Consider the following 24,463-nt stretch of genomic DNA (forward strand, 5'->3'; position numbering starts at 1 on the left):
CGTGTTTTTCTTGAGAATTTTAAAATTATTTTAACAATTTAATTGTTAAAATGTGAAGCGCTGTTTCGTTCTCGATTCTCTTCCATCTATTTCCCCTCGTTTCATCCAAATTGCCGTTATTTGATTTTATGATCATTAATCGTTATCAATTAATACTCAAGAAGGAAGGGAATCTAAAAGTGGATTTAAAAAAGTTATAAGAAATTTGCATAGCCATATTCTTTTGTCATGAGAAAATATATCAAATGAAATTGTTAAAAGAAAAAATGCTTCAATAAAAAACTAATATTGAGTAATAGAAAATAGAATATTTTTTGACGTCAAATTGAGAATTTAGACAAGAAAAAAAATTTGTTTATAAAATATGAGTTATTATTGTGAGATGATCATTTCTTGATTAAACAATCTAAAATAAAAAGCTCATATTCTCATAATATGTATTAAATGAGTTATTCAATCTTTGTATAAAATGCGTCTCTCGATAAGATCGTCTTCTACAAGAATTTGAGATAAAATTAATCACAGAGGAAGGTAAAGTAAATTCTTGAATTAGTTAAGTATCCCCATTTGATACTCTATTCAATTGATCCTCTTCAATCATCATTGCCCATTGGAACCTATTCCTAAATCACCGACATGTTTATAGTAATATAAATTAATTGCTTTTGCATTTATCAACCGTTAAAGCATTTTTACACCATCTATGATAACAATATATATAAGGTGTTATATGAGGCGATCTCATCATTATAAGTAAAACAAATCACATGTAAAACAAATCACGAGTAAAACACGTGCACCCATAACTAGTATGTTAATAATATACTTGGTTATCAAAAGAGGAAGAAGAGGAGTAGGAGAAAGTGAGTTCAAGGTGAAGGTTTTAGAACGGAAAGACTAACTGAGAAGCAAAATCCTCGGCTTAAATATAGTTAAAGACCTAAGCTCACAGAACGACCACCAAAAACCAATAGTGACGATTCGAGCAACCATCGTACTCATAACTGATACCATTTGCTGATCTTTTACACAATATTGCTCCTCATTTTGACAATGTTCAAAAAAATGCAATGCAAAGGCATAATCTTCCATTATGGGGAAAAAATTACATCTACATATCGTAAAAATTGAAAGATCGATCTATTAACTGTACAATATCAGACTATAAGCATTCATAACCGGTTTTCCTCGTGTCATGAAGACGAGCTCAATTGTGAATTAAGCCGTTACGCCAAGTAATTGTATATTTGAGAATTATTCTTGTCTCGCTCCAAATACTCTCGGTCTATAAGGCTCTCAATCCTCTTTTTGAGATCAGCTGGTTTTATGGGAAACTTGAGCTGTTCCATCAAACCAAATAAGCATATTCAAACAGCAAATAAAGCCGAGATAATCAAGAAAGTGTTCGATGTTTTTAACTTCTAAATAACGTTCTAGATACTAACTAATCTTCGGAAAATAAAAAACTAATATTCCAACGTCACAAAACCAGGCACAACAAGGACATGAACTCGATTCTCTACCATAAAAAATCAGGACTTATGACTTAATATAGCTTGGTAACATTTACTCCCCCAAAATCACCCGCAATGCACCCCCCGACTAGGCTCACTACATCATCGTGAAGAAAAAAACATTTACCTGTTGGAAGAGCTCCGTTATAAGTAGAGTATGACTAAGCACCTTCCTCGTTTTCATGATACGAACAATAGCAGCATCAACCTATTATTATAAGGCACACCGATTAGAAAAATCCTAAAATCAACAGAGTGCAAATTGTAGTCATGTAGAAAAGTTCGAGACAATAAGTAGTAGGCAACCTGATATTGACGATCTTGAAACACTCTCTCGGTGGTGCTTGTATTCTCCTCCACTGTTTCCTTCATCTGGATCGCATTAACCTGAATCACAAAACATACACAATCTATCATGTCGTGGCATCGAACTACACATACGACAAGAATATCCGACATTGGCACTGAGACGCATCGGTAAGGTTCTCTCTCTTCAAAAGAGGCAGATCCTGTCTTACTTTGATCTACCCTTCTTACACTATTAAACATATCATGCGGCTTTTTCACTTTCAATTTTCATTTATAAAAAAGCTTTGTTACCTACATTTAAACCCCAGTTAACCTTTCAACCAAAAGCTTAAAACGCGCAGTTCCCAGGTAAAAAGCCCCAAAAGTCCATGCTTTTAGTCGCTCCTTGTATCTCGCTTCGCCTTGACTCACAGAAATGCTTAAACGCTTTTAGTCAATGATTTTGGAAGAGAAAGGAGATACTAATTACTCCCTCCTATTCACCCAAATAGGCCCATTAAGGGCACATTTGTCAATGCAATAATTTTATCATTAATATCTCTAATTGTACATAATTAAAAATTATAAAAAGTTGATATTAATGATCTTTGCATTGAAACGAATTAAACAAGAACCCATTTGACTACGCTATAACTTATAGATTAAGATTAAAATACAAGTTAAAGTGATTGTTGAACAGTGTCAAAAGTCAAAAGGGACTATTAGGGTGAATGGAGAGAGTAACATCTTTCATCTACCATTAAAAAGATGAGAAAAATGAAGTCATATTTTAAAGATTCAGACTACCAGCTTCTTCACTATGTAGATAAGGATTCCATATCTCTACGATTATGTAAAAAACCATTGTGTACCTTTATACGATAAAGTGGAGCAGTAAATAGCTCATTGAACACAAACGAGTCATTATCATCCACTTCTCTGCCTTTAGGAACCTGAATATATGAATTCAATGTAAGAGCTTGAATACATTTGCTTATGTAAAGAGGCCAAACGTCTTGGTAATATCATAATTATTGGAAATACCTTCTGAAGTACACGAACTTTGCCGCATGCAAGAGACTGGAGAGTTCTACGCAGCTCTTTATCCTCGATTCCGGTAGCATCTTTAATATCTTGGAAGCTCAGCTTCTCAGCATCATTAAATAGCATTAAAACTACAGCCTAAAGAAGATAGGGCACCAACTAAGTATTAGAAAACACAAATTGATTCGACAAAGAAAAGTGAAGCCAAAAAATTGAACTTGCATCAATTACTGAACAGGACAAGACCAACCTGAAAGAGGGAAACTGCAAGCTCTTTTTTACCCTTTGGGAAGTCTGCTTTCAGTACACAATGGCCCAGTGAATTTTGCCACATTAGCCGTCTACCACTGTATTTGCTAAGATAAAACTCTTTAAATATGTCCTGCACATCAAGTTATGATCAAAACGCAAGAAAAGCTAGGGGCGCTTCCACATCCCTGTTTGGCTGTTTCACAACTTGATTCTGACCTGGTATACATTCAACTCATGTGGGAGCCGGACATCCATTGGGGGGTATGTTGGCCAGTACCTGCAGCAAGACAGAATGAATTGTCATTGATTGCAGCTGATGCAATTTTAGGTGATAACAGAACCAACTAACAGAAACAAAACATCATATGGGATAAAGGCACAAACAAGAATAAATTTTACCCTGTGGTTAAGACATGGACGCTCATCTCTATTCCTGATGGAAGCATCGTTCGGGCTTGAGAAGATTGTTTAAAAGAATCATTTATTTCTTTTGATAATTCAATATCCTGCATACAGATGAACCAAAAGAAAAATATGAACTGCAAAGGAGCATATCACACTAAAACTCAACGTTGGGATATCTGAGCTCAAAGAGTTACGATATCCTGAAGTTTCGACCTTTCAGGTAAGCTTTTACTGTTCCAGTGATAGTAACTCATTGCGTATTAAATCTATATAACATCAGGTGTAATACGAGATAAGTAATACCTACGTAGTACATATAACAAATTGGTGACTATGTAGGAGTGTTCTATAGTCATGAAAGACCAAATCTTTACAGACCACATTAAAAACTTACTAGTTACTACGATAACCTATGAAAGCTAACATTACACACTAAGAAGAAAACGTGAATTAGAGTCATTGCAGAGCGAAGAATAATCCAGGAATTCATTCAGACACTGTCTGGTCAAGGTGACATATAATTAATAATATTTAAAACCAGCAGAAAATACATATATGCGGGAATTTGGTCTTGAATACAATATACCTAAGACTTGAGTCTTCACCACAGTGCCAGTTACCCAAGTCCTATAACTTGAGTTATTGAGAGTAGATTGTGGATTCACATCACCTAACAATATTTTTTATCAATTCAATATTTTTGCTCCCTTACGCAACTTCTGTTAGACAAGAAAGCAATAAATCTAATAGACAACATTTCCTGCCGTTTCAAAAATTATTCAGATATCTTAGGTAGGGCCAAGTGCCCTTCTTGCTCACTTGAATACTCTTAATATTAGATGAAGTGATTCTCGTAAACAAGATAAGTGTTGGGCACAAAAGAGGGGACAAGAAATGTTACAACAATGTCAAAACAATACGGTCCGTTACATGAACCAAAGCAAATCACCGTGAGAGATTATCGCTAAAAATGGTTATGCTTTATTCAGCCCTATCTTTAAATAATCATCTACAACTAAAAAAATCAATTACAATGATTATCAACACATAATCTCCTCTTGCATTAATTATATACTGCTCAAAATCTTAATCCTAAATGTCATTCTTCAAGTCAACTATCCACATCATATTTAGCAAATTTCTTTCTCATCTAAGCTCCTAGAAGTTCTTACCTACCACTTTCATAATTGGTGAAGTTTTGGTCATGAAAATAAAATGGTTGCAAACCCACAAGTTTACCTAAATCATTGGAACCCTAGTTAGATCGGTAATATTTGAAACATGAAATTGGCTCAATCAACGAAGTGTGTCTTGATTTTGGAAAGCAATATACAAGGACACAAGGAGCATGAGACACACCCTGTCTCAAGAACTCCAAACACACACACACAAACTGAATTAAGAGAACACAAGAGAATGAACACACAGCTTAGAGTGCTATGCAAACTCCCACACAATTTCGAGTGTTGTGTAAACTCCTTTATTACTCAATTCCTTATTCAATTTCTGGACAGACTTACATGAATACAAGATGGCCTTATATATACAAAACACCAATAAGCCTAAAAACATAAAAGCCAAAGCCAACTAAGCATATCTAAAAATAGAACTAACAAGACCTTATTATTACATCACATATATCTACTAATCAACCCAATCAATCCGTCACCCCACCCCTCTTTCTCCTCCTATGATAAGTCTTGAGAATAGGGGGGTAAGGTAGGTGTTACAATACTCTCGGCCAAATTAAGCACCTTTCCTCTAAATGAGCATCAGGAAAGGCGGCAAGGAACTTTTTGGCATCCTCCCATGTAGCTTCTATTTCATCTCGGTCTTCCCATAACACCAACACTTCACGAGGCTTGGAAGGTAGTTCTCGCACTTGTAAAATATCTACCGGTTGGAGGTTCAATTCTAATTCTACTGTCAATGGAGGGTTGGATGCTGTAGAGTGAATGTTCCCTTTGGTTCTTTTTAGTTGAGAGACATGAAAAACCGGATGCAATAGACAATCCTTAGGCAACTCCAAACGGTATGCTACTCTTCCCACCTTATGGCTGATTTTATACGGCCCATAAAACCTCGGCCCAAGCTTTTCATTAAGTCGGTGTGCCAAAGTTTTCTAACGATAAGGTCGTCGCATCTTGAGGTACACCCAATCTCCAACTTCAAACACTACTTCCCGCCTCTTCTTTTCGGCATAAAACTTCATGCGCTGATGTGCCTTGGCTATATTGAATTGCAAGTCATCCAAAATTGCGTCCCTTTCTAGCAAGATTTGTTGATGTCCTATACGCACCACGTGAGGGGGTACTCTCCCATACAAGGCTTGGAATGAAGTCATTTTGATCGAGAGATAAGAAGTGTTATAGCTAAATTCGGCCCAATGTAACCACTTTGCCCACTTCTTTGGTTGTCCGTTCACAAAGCAACGAAGATAAGTTTCCAACATCTTATTCACAACTTCGGATTGCCCATCCGTTTGTGGATGGTACGCAGTACTCCTTAGTAAATGAGTTTGCTGGAGCCGAAACATTTCTCTCCGAAAGACACTTGTAAGCACTTTATCTCTATCGGAGACGATGGTCGACAGAAACCCATGTAGCTTGACTACCTCATTCTCTGCCACTTGAAATGCTGTGAATGGGTGTTTAAGAGCCACAAGATGTCCAAATTTAGTCAATCGATCCACAACTACCAATATAGTGTCTACCCCTCTGATCAAGGAAACCTGCAATTAAGTCCATCGTGACATGCTCCCAAACTTGTGTGGGGATAGGAAGATTTTGTAGTATCCCAGCCGGACTTAGATTAGAAGTCTTAGCTTGTTGACACATTTGGCATTCCCGAACATATCATATAACCTGTCGTCGCATACCCTCCCAATACCATTCACCCGCCAACTGTAGGTATGTCTTCAACTCCCCGACATGTCCTCCCAAAGGAGAATTGTGGTACTCTCTCAAATAAAACAGGAATGAACGAAGACTTGGCCAACACATATCTTCCTTTGTAAAATAACACCTCATTGACAATCGAAAAACCGATGGGAACCTGCTCACCTTTTTCTACGGCCTCTCTGATTCTAACCAAAGTCACGTCCTTGTTAACCTCTTCCTGAAGCATGTGCCAATCTATTCCTTGCGAACTCAATAATGCACCCAATTCTATTCCATTGTGAGTAACCCGAGATAAAGCATCGACCACCAAATTATTTTTTCCCGGATTATACTCAATCGCGTAATCGAAACCCATCAACTTTATCAACCACTTTTGATAATCCCCATGCACTTCCCTTTGCTCCAATAAGTGCTGCAAACTCTGTTGATCTGTCTTTACCCTGAATCTTCGACCGAGAAGATAGTGCTTCCACTTCAAAATGGCAAACACAATTGCAATACGCTCCTTCTCATAAAATGGATTTGTTGCGAGCTCGAAGGCCCAAAATTTTACTGTAGTATGCAATTGGATGTCTCTCTTGCATCAAAACAACCCCCAATCCATGTTGGAATGCATCGGTCTCAACTACGAATACTTTCTCAAAATTCGGCATTGCGAGCACGGGGTACTTTATCACTATCTTCAAGTATTGGAAAGCTCATTCGGCTTCTTCGCTGCATGCAAATGAATCCTTTTTTAACTGATTAGTCAGGACCCTTGTCAACTGTGCATACCCCTTCACAAATCTCCGGTAGTAACCTATAAGCTCGAGGAATCCTCTCAACTCCTCGAGACTTCGGAGAAGGCCATGAAACCATAGCGGATATTTGGTCCTCATCAACCGAAACCCCAGCTGCCGAAATGACATGTTCCAAGTATGCTACTCTATCCACCCCGAACTCACACTTGCCTCCATTCACCACCAAAGAATGCTAGCGAAGGCATCGAAACACTTGTTCTACGTGACTACTATGCTCTTCTTGTGCTCTACTATAAATGAGGATATCATTGAAGAAAACCAAAACAAATTTTCTTAAATAAGGACGGAATACCTCATGCATCAATGCCTGAAATGTAGAGGGAGCATTTGTCAAACCAAACGGCATAACAAGAAACTCGTAATGGCACTCATGGGTCCTAAAAGCTGTTTTATGAACATTCTCTGTCTTCATTCGGATCTAATGATATCCTGACTTGAGATCTAATTTGGTGAACACCGTCGCACCATATAACTCATCTAGCAGCTCGTCAATCATTGGTATGGGATACTTGTCTGGAACGGTTGCTTTATTCAAAGCTCTATAATCAACGCAAAATCTCCAAGAACCGTCTTTTTTCTTCACCACAATAACCGGGCTAGAAAAAGGACTGATGGATGGCTGTATTATCCCTGCCTTGAGCATGTCTTCGACTAACCGTTCGATCTCATTCTTCTGACTGTGCGGATACCTATATGGTCGAACATTAATTGGTTCCGTTCTTTCCTAGAGGGTGATGGAATGATCATGGACTTTTTGAGGAGGCAATTGTATCTGAGATTGAAATATGTCTGCATAACTATCAAATAATCCCTTCAATTCTGCCGGAACATCCACTTTTTTCAAACAATTTTCCACCCCATTAAACTCCACCAATATGCCCCCACCTTCCTTTCTCAACACCTTTAACATGGCTTTCAATGAAATCTTTGATCTTCTAAGGGAAGGATCCCCTACTAGCATAACTTCTTTCCCTTGCCAAACATTTGCATCGTCTGAGTTTTCCAATTGGTCGTTACCGAACCCAAAGTTTCCAACCACTGTACTCCAAGGATCAAATCTGAGTTTCCCAACTCCAAAGAAAGATAATCTTGAATTATGGTCAAACCCTGGATCTCTAACTCCACCCTTCTACAAATTCCGTGTCTTACTATCTCTTCCCCATTCCCAAGCTCATTCAACCCAATCTTGCCCAACAACTTCATAGTCTTTGGATTTGTAATGCCCACAATCGAATGCAAAGACATCCCAATCGGCTCCACTTCTTCCATTTCCTCCACCATTTCTTCAACATACAGCCCCCTCTCCTGCGTTTTCTTCCTCCTCTGCTACCCCTATCAAAACAATCATCTCCTTTCGACTACACACGTGATTAATAGACCATTTTTCGTCACATTAAAAGTACAGCTCACGCGCTCTTCGGTCTCTATACTCACTGTCAGACAGCCGCCGCTCCTTTTCCCTTGTTAGCCGGCCATTTGGGTGGGTGGGTATCGATTTCTGGGTGGGTTAGGGTTGTACGGGTGCGGTTTAGGGTTTAGGTTTGGGTGAGATTGATTATTGAATCTGGAATATTGGGAGTTAGAATTAATTTGGGATTTAGGGTTAGGGTTAAGGTTATATCACATGAATTGGGGTTTGGGTTAAATTGGGGCTGATTTGGGTATTTTGGCATATTCTGATTTTTGTAGATGGTAAGTGGGTAATTCCGCCCCTGCTCCTGCCGTCTTCTTCCCATCCAAGACGGACATTCCAACTTCCGGTCAATTCGCTCAGCCCAATCCATGGCTTGATCCAACGTCGTAGGTCCCATAAGCTTCAATTCTATCTTCACCTCTTCACACAATCCCCTCAAGAAAGCTCCAATCATCACTGGTTCATCCACCATATCCACGTAATTAAGTCTTGTAACAAATTCCCTTCGATACCCCGTTTGTTCCACCGACATCCATTGTTCATACAAATCCCCATCTTTGAATGGACGAAATCGCTCCAAAATCAGGTTTTTTAAATCCTCCCAACGCCTCATTGGTAGTCTTTGATTTGCATATTTACACCACATCATGGCTTCACCTTCCAAACATACCACCGAAACCTCCATTTTCTGTTTATCACTAAGTTGATAATACGAAAAATACTTCTCCACCTTTAAAATCCAATCATCCACATCTAGCCCATTGAAAGATGGTAACTCCAATCTTCTTGCCTTCCAATTTGAATCTTCATGAAACCCCTCATCACAATGCACACGCCGATCTTCATATTCCTTGCGACAAACTCATTCAAGATTCGTTTCCCCCCGTTCTTGACTTCGATTTTGAGTCTGTCTTTTATAATTTCCCTCTGATTTTGATCCCAATTTCAACAGCTTCGCCTGCCCCTCCTGCAAAGCCACCAAGACTTGATCAGTCTTGTCTTGTTTCTTATTGATCAAATCCACCGCCACTGCTAACCGCCTGATTTCTTGAACAGAAACTTCCATTTCTGCCTGAGAATTCTGATTTTCCAATACCATTGAATACACGACCGCTATGATACCTATTGAGGCACAACCTGTCTCAAGAACTCCAAACACACACACAAACTGAATTAAAAGAACACAAGAGAATGAACACACAGCTTAGAGTGCTATGCAAACTCCCACACAACTTCGAGTGTTGTGTAAACTCCTTTATTACTCAATTACTTATTCAATTTCTGGACAGACTTACATGAATACAAGATGGCCTTATATATACAAAACACCAATAAGCCTAAAAACATAAAAGCCAAAGCCACCTAAGCATATCTAAAAATAGAACTAACAAGACCTTATTATTACATCACATATATCACATATATCTACTAATCAACCCAATCAATCCATCACCCCATCCCTCTTTCTCCTCCTATGATAAGTCTTGAGAATAGGGGGTAAGGTGGGTGTTACAGAGCACTTGGGCACCAATACATTTTTGAACACTTACTCCCAGCAAGCTAGTAGGCCCAGTGTACTCTTTTTTCTGTCATGGCCATGCATGGGCTTTGATAGCTTTCTACAAAGAGCTAGCCCATGCCAATGAAGGACCTTCTCATCACAAAAAATAAAATTTAACGCTTAAAAATTCTAGATTGGCTCCCCTTAAATTTGTTTAAGTATTTGGTTTTAAGTTCGCCACTGCGCAAAAGGTGTTCACGATCCGTAAGTGATGACACCCAACATATGTATAGACTAACATGATTAATGAATTATGATCACTGTTCAACCATCTCACATCCTGAAACCACAAACATTACACTACAGATCCCAATGTCTCGACTATCTCTACCTTTGGACCATGGTGCAAAAATGTGTTGATGGTTCCGATCGTGGTAACGGAATGACAATGTGGTAACGAGAATGATGCGGTAATCGTAACACCCAAATATCAGTCAAATCATAAGATATCTCTTGATACATCTCAAAACGCGATTTTTTACACCTTTATAACGCAAGTATCAATTTGTTTGTTTTGAAAATCTTTACAACACGGCCATTGAGATGTGACGCGGCCTTGTTTTTACATTATGCTTTGGACAATGAAAATAAAAGAGCATAATAAAACACTACATCCATTTTGCCATTGAAGAAAGTCTAATAGAACTATAAATCAGCAAAAGCATGTCCAATAGCTAACATGCCAGATTGCATCATCTTCATGAACCAAACCAAGCCATGTTAAGGGGGGATATCAATATCACGTAGCAATATCACATTGATGTCTTTGAGTTATACACAATATGCATCTTTAGGGCTCAAGAAAAGAATCCATGAGCAGATTTACAACTTGCATCAAAAAATTACAGTCTGATCACCTATCACGTTCCACATAACCTCAACAAGGAATCAAAACCATCCCTGCAACCTCCCTAAGTCTGGTCAACAAATACGTGACTCCCAAATCCCAAACCCAATCCTCTAATCAAATGTTTACATCTACATGTCCTAAAAGACCAGCAACACACAAAAAAAAAAATACATTGACATTCATATTTGCAAAGTCGTGCTTCGAATTTAGCCAATGTTTTAAGTATAAAAAAGAAGATTTATGTTGACTGCTCGAAATATGCAACATAAATATTATGTCTCTTCATATACCAAGTGCATTGATAAAGACAATAATAATTACGCAAATTCTTAAATGAATCTGTCTCATGGTGAGACTATCTCTATTGGACTTACCCATGTATATTTATTCTATCAAAGTGATCATTTATAATTTTTAAGTGATCAATTAGAGAAATAAGCTAATTATATGGGCTCGTCTCACGGTGACAATCTCATACAAGACGAGTTGTAATAAAATATAAAACACAAGCACAACCCAATAACAAGTGCAGGCCTTTATTTGAGTCCCACATTTTTTGATAAATTAAAAAAAACGAACTCAATACGCAGAAATCAGAATCCAAGTTCTCAACTTCTTATGCGGTTATGGCGGTGCAATATGCATTCCCATATTCTTTATATTTTTCCATACTTCCTCAACTCCTCTAATTGCTCTTATACAGCTTTTTTCATAAGTCCCAAGAACCTAATAAGAAAAATACAACTTCTCAACTTCTTTAGTGAAGATAAATAAAACCTATGAGATCCACTATTTCCGCTTGTCTCAAGTACTAGAAGGTCTTATATGTAAAATGATTATATGAAGGTTGAACAAGACAAGATTGATGTACTTGAAAATTTTCATTTTGTTTTCATTGAAGCATGAAAAATAAAGTAATAACGTGATATTATAATATAAGTAGTCATATTTGGGCAGACGATGTAAAAATAATGAAACAAAGTGATGTACGGTGAATTTCAATTCACTGAAATGGACTTTTTGGCTAATTTGATCAAATTTTGTTGATGTTGTGTTTTTCTAAATTGTTGTATTATTGTCCTCATTAGTTGTATTTCGTTGATCATAAGGACAATTTGTTTTTGAAATGTAGGGCAAATTTGACTAAATTGGCTTTAAATCATGTTCATTGCTTGACTTTTGATTTTTGATTGAAGATTTGTTGCTTTGAACAATTAACCAAGTATTTTCAAGTGATAAGTTTAAACTAGAATAATACTTAAAACATTTATTGATAAATAATAATTTTGTTAATGAAAATATTGGGACACACTCCCTTTCATGAGGGCCCATAATTTTTGTTTCGTCAAGGCCTCTCAAACGTCCGAGACGCCCCTGATAACACACATGATGAAAGATGCAAGCTATAGTTGCACATAGATGATTATGACATCGTCCGAGTCTCAAAGTTTAGTTTAGCTTCCTCCAGCTTTAAAAATTAGAAAATATTCAACCTAAGTCCCTAAAATTTGGAAACTCCTGTCCATTTCTTAGCTGAAGAAAAACAGAAGTGACTTCTTCCCCTTACATTATTAGCACAAAACAATTAATTAGCAAAAGACTTACCTTGAACATTCCTTCAAGTTTGTTCGTAAATTGACTACCACACTCAGTTTTGAGCTGCAATGCCAAAAGGAACTTGCTAAATATTAGAGAGGATAAATGGACTTAAACCAGTTAATATTGTATAGATGAAGTCACCTTTGTGATCATAGACTTCTCAGCATCAATTGAAGCACTCTTCCCTAACAAAAGCCTCTTAGCAAGATCCTTCTTGTAAAATGCTTCAAATACATCCTTCCCCTAGATTGAAGAGAACATATGACAAAAGTTGGCTTAATTTCTAAACAGAAAAAATAAAGATATATACTAGGGTGCAGGGTAGGGAAAACAACCTGTATAAATCGGAATAAGACCAACACTTTATCCAGAGTGCCCTCCAATTCCTCTTCTGAGGTTCCCTTATTTCCAGCTCGAAGCTTCTCATCCAGAAACTTTGCAATCAACTCTGCTGGACGGTTCTATGAAATCAATCAAAGAATAAAAGTTATACAATGGCACAAGACGTAACATATCATGACTACTGCTTTCCAATTTAAAACCAATATTTGCCCCCATGAGCAAGAGATGTTCACACTTCACAGTTCTTAACATCACCAACTTTTCTCTAAGCCTTTGCAATTTGCATTTCTAAGAATCTTCAAAATATGCCAATGAAGCTAGTAACTTTTGGAAATTTCATGGTTCGAAAGATAAAAGCAACTTTGTTTCTCAAATCATACTTCAAGGCAATAAATACAAAAGAAAACAAGTAGATGATAACTTGAAAAAGAATAATTTTGACATCCTAACCTACATTACATTATATTTTATTACCCTAATGTCATTAAGTGGCTCCCACCTAGGTAGGGTTCATGTGGGTCAAATGCAAGCAACGTTACCCTTGTGATCTCAAAGAGGTTGTTTCCGATTGACCCTTAATATTAAACATAATCTCCAACACATAAATAAATGTTGCACATGATTTAATGAGATTTTTCTTTAGTCCATTGAAGTCCTAACCTGACGTAGATTAATGAGGTATTCAAATGATTCTTTGATAGTGTTACCAAAAGATTCATTCTTTGAAAAACTTTCTTCCCATATTTTATCAAGAGTTGCCTTGAAATCCAAGAGGCAGGTAACCATGTCCTTATCTTTCTCTTCATCCATAACTGTAGCCTGACCAGCTTTCCGGATGTAAGAACTAATTGCCTGCCTCAGTGACTCAAGTGCTTCAACCCTGGAAAACAAATCGTACATCCTCCGTAGGTCATCTATACGACATCCATCCATCAGCATAATAAAGCCCTGATCAGAATGACAGCACCTAAGTAATAGTAGTTAAACAAAATGGAAGAGAAACAAGCAGTAGACATGTGACATTCCAGAAGCCATACCTTATCAAGTATGGCAGATATATGACGCTCCAGGAGCTGCTTTTCGGCTGTTGAGATGAGAGGTTTTTTAGTACTAGCATCCAAGTACAAAAGACATCGTTCATGTTCTTCATGCAATCTCATCTGCAAGGACCCATTCAGTTCTTCACCACAAAAATATAAGCTAAATAGTAGTCATTATAAGAAACCTACTGACGATTCTTCTCCCCAACTAATATACAGTTTGGTTCGAATAAGTACATCCCGCCATTTTCACTCTCAAATATTCAATAATTTAAAAAAAAATAACTGATACGTTTGGTCCAATCCTAACAAAAGTTCTAATAAGTTAAGCTCAAATCAGTTCTATAAGGTAGACAAGAGCAGTTCCTAAATCTTATTTTAAAAAACGCAGATAACTATTAGATATACAGGTTAAAAATCATACTATTCACACACAAATAGGAAAGGCAAGAACCGGGATGAAATGTTATAAGAATACACGTACTTCAACATGCTTCAAGTAATCTGGAACATCAGACTGCTGCATATACTTAACACCTTCAGCAGCATAAAATTCTTCTGTGCAGGCAAGAAATGGTTTTCCAAAGCTTTCTTGGTAAATTCCAAGAGCAGTGAACATTTTTAAGAGATGATTCAGAAGAGTCCTATCAACAGCGTCACCTAATCTAGAAAACAATGACAAAATGGGGAAAATTGAACATCATTTAATGACAGATCCTTTAGCTCAACTTGGTATTATGCTAGCAAGTATTGTAAAAAAAAATTATATAATCAGATCATTTAAAGGTAAGAACACACTCTTTTACATATAAACTGAAAAAAATACAAAATACAAAATATCAACATGTGTACGACCAGCTTTTCGCCCCACTTCTCTCTGAAAAAAAAGAAGGCAAGAAAGATGATTTATAAATTTAGCCAATGAGAAAATTAACAAAACAGAGATAGGCATATATGTACTTTTCAAGAAAGCAGAAAATAGCATGCATTTATCCTTTAACCAGCATGGTCACAAAAAGATCAAAGAAAACAGCCTTTATCTCAACTGTAAGGAAGGTAAAATAGACAACACTGAAGGAGGTAAAAGTAAAGCACTTCCTAATTTTCATCAAACAAGAATTTAATCCATTTGGCAGTGAAATTAACCATCCAATTATATTCCACATAAAAAAGCTTATATATAACCAAGAAGATTTAACTTAATCCTGCAACACTCCGATGCGAAGGCAGAAAAAAAAAGGGGAAAAAAGTAACGAAATCCAAGTGCAGAGGCAAACCTCAGCTTAAAAAGGTAAACATAGAAAAGATATGTATATTCAGATATCACATTTAGAAACTACTCATCAGTCCATGTGAGATTGCTCCAATTGCCTTTTTGAGTTGTCCCTCTCACTTTACTCCTTTGCATAAACAGGAGGTTGCCCGTTTGCTTCTCTCCGCTCACATATCCTTACCCCACTTACAAGGCCTTGTTTTTAACAAAGCAATAAATGGAACTTGGAGCAATCTCACAAGGATAGAGGGGTGGGTATAAACAAATGACAATAATAAGCAAAACAAATTCCAAGGCTACCTTTCCTTCTCAATCATTCTCAATAGGCCTGTAACAGTTTTATGCTCAACTTCAGCACATGAAGAAAGATGTTTACGGAAAATCTGTAATCCCATGTCCCACAATGATTTAACATTTGGGGTCTGTTTCACATATGTCCTATCAAGATACAAAGCTATGCCACGAATCATCAGCATTTGGTCACAAAGGTCCTGCCAGCATTTCTCAACAAGTGAGAGAAAGACCACTAAATCCGGACTTTGGCCCACCAGCGAATGCAATATAGCAGAAATATGTGCTTCAAACTCCTTCTCAATCCGTTGATAGAGGCTGCCTCCCATTTTGTGCAGGCAAAGATCATTAACAGCCTAAAGCATTCCAAATATAAAAAGTGTCAGCAAAATTCAGATACACGGGAAAAAAAACAATTTCTTCCTCTCCACAGAAGGGCTACAGAGTAGTGAGTATATTTACTTGATAAAGTTTCTCCAGGTCACATGAATCAGGCTGCTTCAAAAATATAGCACTGATGGCTGACTTTAAGGTAGCCCAAGTAACTTCCTCGAAATTAGGAGGTAATGTGGGCTTAGCTGATGACAAATAAAATAGAAAATGCAGTCAAATTAGCAATTAGACAAGAAGCATACTTGATGGGAAATTCAGTCGTTCCATTTGACGAAGCCACTGAGGAGAAAAATACCCCGATGGAAACACACAATACCAAAGAATATTGCTTCCAAATACAATGTGCTACAGGCAGTATAATCTTGATTCACCACATTCATATTTGATAGAATCGAAAGGCAAAGAGATTTCATAACCCAGGGTGCAAAGAAGTCAAATTTTTGCAAGCCTCTAGATCTGAAAGTCACTCCCAGTAAGCTCGCAACGAACAAAAATAAGAAAATACAGAAAACCGAGTATGAGATTGAGAATGGTGCTCGATTTCTCCAAATGTCAATATATATAAGCTGCCATTCGAGAGGTACAACTCTAGAGGAGAAAAAATTTGAAAAAAACACTGGATAATTAGCAAAACTGGCACCTTCCCTTATGTCGATTTCCTTAGCTTCCTTCTCAAGTCACAAAACAACTTTCTAACAAACTTTTCCTGCATCCATTACTCACAAGAACCTGACAGAACCATCAAATACTTCATAGCTTTCCCCTTTTTTGCTAGAATACTAGTTCCCCCTCCTTCCCACAAGTGTAGAGTTATACAAAAGGGTCAACGAACAAATTGGCTTCCAAAAGACAAGTAAAGGTTCTCTCTACCTCGAACAGCAAAACTCAAATTGCAACAAATGAAACCTCTATAGGTCCATTCCGATTCACTCTTCAGAACAAAGAACCATCACTCAAGTCTCTTTAAATGCATTATTCCCTCCATACCTTCACTAAACATGACTATACAAACATTCGAAATTAACATTATCCTCGGTGCTTCTTCTTTGGTCTTCTGTCCCTCTCAACAATTTTATGAATAAGTTTGTTCCAAAGTTCAGAAAATCTATATCTCTTTATAGTTCATCATGATGTATTATCTAAAAATTCATGCTATAGTGCAATCCAAATCGCTTTGTAAAGGTTTTTGAGCTTACTGCAAAAACCACAAAGTCGTCCATGTTGACTGCAAAATTTATTTTGCAGCTGTTCTCGTGATCTCCCCAAATCTGAAATCCTGCAGTTAGTTTCCAATACATTTATCTCCAAGTATGACCTGCGAATCTTTCCTGAAGGAAATTTCCAAACTAGCAACATAATGAAGTAGAGCTTATGGGTACCATTTCCTCTTACAGCATCGCATTAATGAAAATGTAAATTGCAATGTCAGAATCCGTGTTGCACAATATCGTTAGATGTTCAATAACTAAGGAACTACATATCGGAGAACTTCGTTTTGGAGGTTTTATTATAAAAAAAAAAAAGGAATTGTCAGCAACAATTGTTCATAATTACTCTACAATTAGTACAAATAGTTTCTATAGGCTACAAGTATCAGAGAATTTTAGCCATGGTGTTATGGTTTTTGTTTTCCAAAAGGGTTTGGCTTCAAAGCTGGTGATTTTGCATTTAATGTGGCCTATATTTGGTTGTGGTAAATTCAAAAACCTTTACGGTAAGGTTTCGATACGAGGATGTGGCCTTTTCTTTGCAATATGTCGTTGGCCCATATTAAGGAAACTATTTTTAAATCGGATACCTCATGTTTATACTTTATAAGTAGATAGCTTTAAATAATTAAATGTCATAATTTAATATTTTATGGTTGTTGCAATCTAAAAACAATGAGCACCTTGTGACAAGATTGTCCTCAAACTACTAACTTCCCATTACCTTCTTCCTTATTGTACGGACAATTTAGCATTTCTTAATTCTCAACCAAGGCAAACTTGTACTTAGGGATGGCAATGGGTATTGGACCCGACCGGATCCGTGGATCCGTATCCGTTTTCACGGATCTCGATCCTTAAAAAATGGACCCGGCAGATCCGGGTCGGATCCAGATCCGTTTAAATTTCACGGGTCTGAATCTGAAAAAAATACCCAAAACTGGACCCACTGATCTGGAGGATCCGTTTTATTTTTTTTATATATTAACTTTATTAAATATATATAAATATAATTTTGTAATTCTAAATTCTAATTTTCCCTCCCACAGTCAGTACTCCAAGACTCCCAGTAAGCCCAGGCACTCGTGAATGCACTTGCCTCCCTCCCATTCTCACACAAACCCTAATCCCCAAATCCCATTCCCAAATCTCACGGCCCACGACCCACGGCTCCTCCCTCCTCACAGGCAGTCTCCTCACAGCCACCGCGGGTTCCCGACACGGTCTTCTCCCCCCTCCTCACAGGCGGCCAGTGCATTTGAGGGTAATAAACCTTAATTTTCAATTTTTTCCTACAATTCTTTTAATTTATTTTGAGTAGTTTTTGATTTATCTTGAATTTAGTGGTAGATTTATGTTGAGTTTAGTTGTTTTGATTGAGTTATTTTTTATGTTGAGTAGTTTTTGATTATTTGAGTTTAGTTGTTTTGATTTATGTAGAGTTTGGTTGTTTTGATTGAGTTATTTTTTATGTTGAGTATTTTTTGATTAATTTGAGTTTAGTTGTTTTGATTTATGTAGAGTTTGGTTGTTTTGATTGAGTTATTTTTTATGTTGAGTATTTTTTGATTTATTTGAGTTTAGTGGTAGATTTGTGTTAAGTTTAGTTGTTTTGATTTATGTAGAGTTTGGTTGTTTTGATTGAGTTATTTTTTATGTTGAGTATTTTTTGATTGATGACAAGTAATTAGTAAATTTATCAGTGTATTGTTGAGTAAATGGATAATTCAAATGATGGTGGTTCAAGTCAACCTACTAAGGATCATATTCATGAATCATATGGGGAATTTGAGGATAATGTTGATGTTGAGATTGAAAATGAATCTACAAAACAAAGTAGTGCTAAAAGTAAAAATTTTACTTCAAAAGCATGGACTTATTTTTATATGTGAATGGTGTACAAATGGCAAAATTGATTGTAATGTTGATGCAATGATGAATGTCTTGATGGATAAATTAGAAACTAGTTCTTTAATATTGGGTGGAGATTTTTTGCTTATGAGGCGTAGTGCTCAACTTGATTGTGAAAGATGGTTTAGATGTCATTGATTTTGCTATTTGCAAAGTTCGAGATTGTGTTGCATTTTGGATGTCTACACCTAAAAGAATTGAAAAGTTTGAGGAAGCTTGTCGCCTTTTGAATGTGACTAAACCTAAATGGGTGAGTCTTGATTGTAAAACTAGGTGGAACTCCACATATGATTTGCTTGACACTTGTTTGCCTTTTAAAGAAGTTTTTAATAAGTTGAAACGTCTACATAGAAGGTTGAATTTTGATGTGCCTAGTGATCATGATTGGCAATGGCTACTCTTGTTTGTCAAAAGTTGGAAATATTCTATAAGGTAACTAAGGTTTTTTCTGGCAGAAAGCATCCAACTTCAAATTTGTATTTTCGTAATGTTTGTTAGATTAAACTTGCATCAACTAAGTGGAGGCAAAATGACAATAGTGAGATTATTAGAAAAATGGCTGAGAAAATGATTGAAAAGTTTGACAAATATTGGGATCATATTAATGAGTTTTTGGCCATTGTGGGCATTTTAGATCCGAGAAATAAGATGGATTGTGTGGTGCATTGTTTTAAGAAATTCTATGGAGATGATGCCAATGCTAAAGTGGAAAGAGTAAGAAATACTCTTTATAATCTTTTCGATGAGTATAAAAGTAAATGTAATGTGAATGAAAGTTCACCTGTGAAAACACAATTTGAGGATCTTGGTGATGAGGATGATTTTGCTAGGACTAAGAGACAAAAAAAAAATTGATTATGTGCCCATTAAAAGTGAAATTGATCAATACTTAAAGAGTCGAACTTTGCCGGAGGATAATGAATTTAGTATACTTGCATGGTGGAAGAGAGACCAAAAGCTACCCAACTTTAAGAAAAGTTGCCAAAGACATTCTTGCAATTCCTGTCTCATCGGTTGCTTCGGAAAGTGCATTTAGCACGGGTGGAAGGGTAGTTAGCGCTCACCGTTCTAGGCTTCATTCTCAAAACAGTGGAGGCTTTGCTGTGCTTGCAAAATTGGATGGTTGATGATCTCAAAGGTAATTTTATACTAATTTGCACATTTAGTCTATTTTTTACTAACTAACGTAATTCTATTTTTCGTTATTGAAGTTAATTTTGAAGGAACTTATGCTTGTTCAACTATCAACGAAGATGGTGAGGATGTGGAAACAATGGACATTCTTGATATGGTATTTATTTTGCGTTATAAATTTATAATCTTATATTTAAATTTTTTAAAATTGCATCTATTAATGAGTTTTTTTTGGTTTGTAGGATCTTGATGATGTTAGTGTTGAAGAATTTTGACAAATTCGGAAGATTGGATGACTAAGAGCATGAATGATCGACTTTTGTTAATTATATTAAGTTATTTTGAATGAAAAATTATGTATCGGCTATGTTTATTTATGTAACAAACAACTTTAATGTGTTTGTTGGATATTTTCAAGACAATTTTAAGTTGTATAATGTTTTTTTGGGTGATCAATTGTGGAATTATACATATTATTATCATTAGTTTATAAATATAGCTTTATCGCAATCTCAACACCATTCAAAAATACAAAAAAAAAAAAAGCAAAAACAAGTCAGACCCGTTTTTGACCTGGATCCAGTACTGGATCCGCAGTATCCACGGATCCGGATCTAGGTCTTGCAAAACTAGACCCGCGAATCCGGGTCCGAATCTGGATCCTGTTCTTGAACACAGATCTGGATCCGGGTCCAACTAGACCCGGTCCAGATCCGACCCGTTGCCATCCCTACTCGTACTCAATTTTAAATATAAACCTTTTGATAAGCTTATAAAGAATGAGACTAAAAGTTAATAGTTCCAAAAGAGTGTGATCTTACAATTTGAACTAATATTTGACACATCTACTTGAGTAATTCTATCAAGGTCACCACAATTTGAGCAACATGCATACACAAAGTAAAATCAAACCATGAGTGAGACAACAGATAATGGTACAACTTTGATTTTTTTCACCAAGAGCCATAATTTTAAAGCAAGCGTGAAAATTTTATCAAAATTTTATAAGGGTTTACATGATAAAAACTTGTACTATAACCTTGCATGGAAATAGGGTAGAGCATTAGATATTATTCTTGGCGAGGAGGCAATCATTGTGTAGCAATATAGAGGTGGATCTTGTCCCAATTACTTTACTCACTTAAGTGCTGACGTAGTTATAGAAGATCTTGGGATATAGTTATCTTATATACTTTATTAAAATTTTTTCCATTGAATGAGATAGCAAGGTCACAAAAATGGTGGGCTTGAAACGGGAATATATATATTAGATATATGCTTGGTCATTGCCATATATGCAAATGGGGAGACTCAATAAGAGACTGATAAAAAGAAAAATAGCTAAACTAAATGCTCCCTCCTATTCTAATCAAACGTCTCGTTTGATAATGCACCAATTTTAAAAAGAAAAAAAGGACCAAATGAGACCACATGGGAGGAGTGAGTAAGGAAAAAAGTAATAATTTAATGGCAATTGTGTAGATACTAAATAGTTGGATCCTATGAAGGCTTAAGGAAAAAGGTTACAAATAAGAAAATGGAACATTTGATTTGAACATGACAAAAACAAAAATGAGACATTTAATTAAAAATTTAAAATAGGATGGAGTAGTAAAGAAAGGGTAATTAGCTAGAGTTAAAAAAGAATTGAATTGAATGAAGTGATCAAATAAATAAGCTCCAAGTTGCGCACTTCTTAGAAAGTACCTCGTTTCCTTGATTTTGAAATTTCATAATTCTCATAACGCACATAATGTCCTTGAATTTTGAGTTTCATATCCATATTCCATACCAAAGTCCAACACTCATCCAAATTCGAGTATTCGAGACGTCAGGATACTTGTACTTAATAACAAATTTGTCCAAACTCCAAAGTCCAAACATACATTCAAATTCTATAACCTCATAAAACCTAATCCTAATTTCCAAAACCTAATTCCATAATCACTCAATAACACATGTATGCCAAGCCTAGTCCATTTCATGTGAGACACCAAATCCCCATGCTCCAATAAACATAAGAGCAAGTTTAATAACTAATAGGTAATTGAATACACATCCTACAATAATCGAAATGAAGTGACATTCCTAGGTTAACCAGGATAAAAACAAATTTGAAGTTATTAACTTCACCATTGTATTCAACATATATTTAGTCTATTAACTCCTGGTGGTACGAAATTCCCATCACTTTGAAAATAATGCACAAAGAACAAGACAACTAGACAAGCCTAGAGCATCAAAAAGCAAAATTGAGGACTATTAAGAATCAATGTCACTAAAACATGGGACATCTCCACCAACAAAATACTCACCTTAACACAACTTAAGACATGAGGCCCTTGGAAAATAAGGAATAGCACAATAAAGAGAATGATGAACAAAACAATATTCCATTACCCCAATGCCATTAACTAGCTTCCGCGTAGCGGGATTTAGGGGTTGGATGCTTGCGAACATTTTCCTTGTAATAGCAAATAAGTTTTTTCGACAGTGTGGCAACATAAAATGACATACAATGATGAAGAAGCTTGATAATAAGGGTAAAAAATGAATCGAATAGCAATTCCTATTACTCACACATTGAAGACATAATTCCTAATACTCACACATTAAAGACATACTTCGGCAGTCACAAGTCAAAAAATATTCAACTATCACAAGGACAAGTACTTGTTTGATTATTGACATTTCAATGGGCACAAAAATATTTAGAGGTATGCCCAATAATGACCAATTTGTAGACAGTTAATGGCATTTCTAAGAAAGTACTTATTTTTGCTTAAAGAAACACTTATGATATCATAATGCTTACAATTTCAAAATTTGAGACAATAACAAGTTTACTCAAATCATTCAGCCCGCTCTTAGGTACTACAAGCTGACATTTGAATTTCAAAGGGAAACCTTGATCCCATTTATCATTTATGCTATATTTGAATGTAAGCAAATGGAGGGAAATAGAAGCGGAAGCAAAAGGGAGGGGAGGGAAATGGAGGGCAAAACACCTCTACATTTAGTACAAAACAAATCCTTCTTGGAAAGATTTGAAAGGATAACACATCAATATACTCTCCTCTTCCCTCCTCCTCCCTGCCCTTCCTTTCCTTTCCTTTCCTACTTCAAAATGTTATCTGAAACACTCCTAAGGATTATCTCTTAAAAAAAAAATACCAAATGATACTCAACATAGACTAAATGGGAAACTTTGTCTACTACAACCAAAATTTCCTAAATTCAACCATTTAAAAACAAACAAATGCTCTAAATCCACCACCTGAAACTCAGTGAAGACTCATCATACTCAATATTCACTATTATTCTCACATTAATTTTACATTTGACGTAAAACATAATCTTTTCTACTAATCATGAACGTTAAACAGCTTAACTGATGATAGTATAAATCGTTACCTGCCAAGAATAACACAATTCAATTCAATAAAACATTCAATATCCTACCATACCCTCATCCCAAATTCAAATATTCATGTACCCAAATAAAACCCGAATCATAAAATCAAGAAATCAACTAAATTTCAAATTCAAAAACCCTAAACAAAATAAAAAAAAACCCAAGTAACCCAAAATCAGTAATAGGGAAAAAGAAAAGAAACCTTTAATAAGCTTGATAACAAGCTTCTTGGTAGAAGGATTAGGTGGGGTAGCCTTCTTACGAGACAAATTAGTAGCGATGATTGAGCGAGAATCAGAAGAAGAAACAACATTACGATGAGAGTAATCACTCTCAGGCTGTGTAAGATCTTCATCAACGATCATGGAAGCACCATCATCAGAATTAAGAGAAGAGTGAAGCCCATTTTTTGAGTCCAGAGACTGAGACTTGGTTTTCTTCATCGCCGGAGAATTGATGTTGATTTTGGAGGAAAACGAAGATAGGCGCTTATGGGTAGGGGAAGACATGAAAGGAGGAAGAAGATGGGGTGGATGGTCTCTCTCAATTCTTAGCTGAGGAGATGTTCATGGTTTTGAGTTGGGTTTTCTTGGTGAGACAAGATCTCGAGAGATATAGAAAGACAACAAGAGTTTCTCAAGACTTTTAGGCTCACTCTTTTCTTTTTACTTAAAATATGAGGTATTCACCCGGCTCATTTGATCGATTTTGGATTAGGTGTTTGGGGTTAACTCAAAAATTGAGTTTTGCGTACATACTTTTTTTTATATAATTATAAATCTATTTTTAAGTGGGGTCAAATTGAATTCAGTCATAAGTTCGGTGAGTA

The 24,463-nt window shown here is 36.2% G+C and overlaps 1 protein-coding gene across 1 annotated transcript; it reads right to left on the reverse strand.

Annotated features, from left to right (window-relative positions):
* Positions 1 to 1,066: 1,066 nt before the first annotated feature.
* Positions 1,067 to 24,277, reverse strand: LOC130814478 (cullin-4). Its single transcript, XM_057680558.1, has 17 exons — positions 23,837 to 24,277; positions 16,036 to 16,151; positions 15,583 to 15,929; positions 14,494 to 14,674; positions 14,007 to 14,129; positions 13,630 to 13,917; positions 12,963 to 13,088; positions 12,769 to 12,870; positions 12,634 to 12,687; positions 3,498 to 3,604; positions 3,315 to 3,375; positions 3,097 to 3,228; positions 2,847 to 2,984; positions 2,675 to 2,755; positions 1,821 to 1,901; positions 1,642 to 1,722; positions 1,067 to 1,340 (listed from the first exon to the last, which is right to left on the reverse strand). Exons 1-17 carry the CDS (start codon positions 24,141 to 24,143, stop codon positions 1,227 to 1,229), a joined length of 2,439 nt encoding a protein of 812 aa, XP_057536541.1. The 5' UTR covers positions 24,144 to 24,277; the 3' UTR covers positions 1,067 to 1,226.
* Between the last annotated feature and the right edge of the window lie 186 nt (positions 24,278 to 24,463).

The sequence above is a fragment of the Amaranthus tricolor genome, chromosome 6 (genome assembly GCF_026212465.1).
Source record: "Amaranthus tricolor cultivar Red isolate AtriRed21 chromosome 6, ASM2621246v1, whole genome shotgun sequence".
Classification (NCBI taxonomy): domain Eukaryota; kingdom Viridiplantae; phylum Streptophyta; class Magnoliopsida; order Caryophyllales; family Amaranthaceae; genus Amaranthus; species Amaranthus tricolor.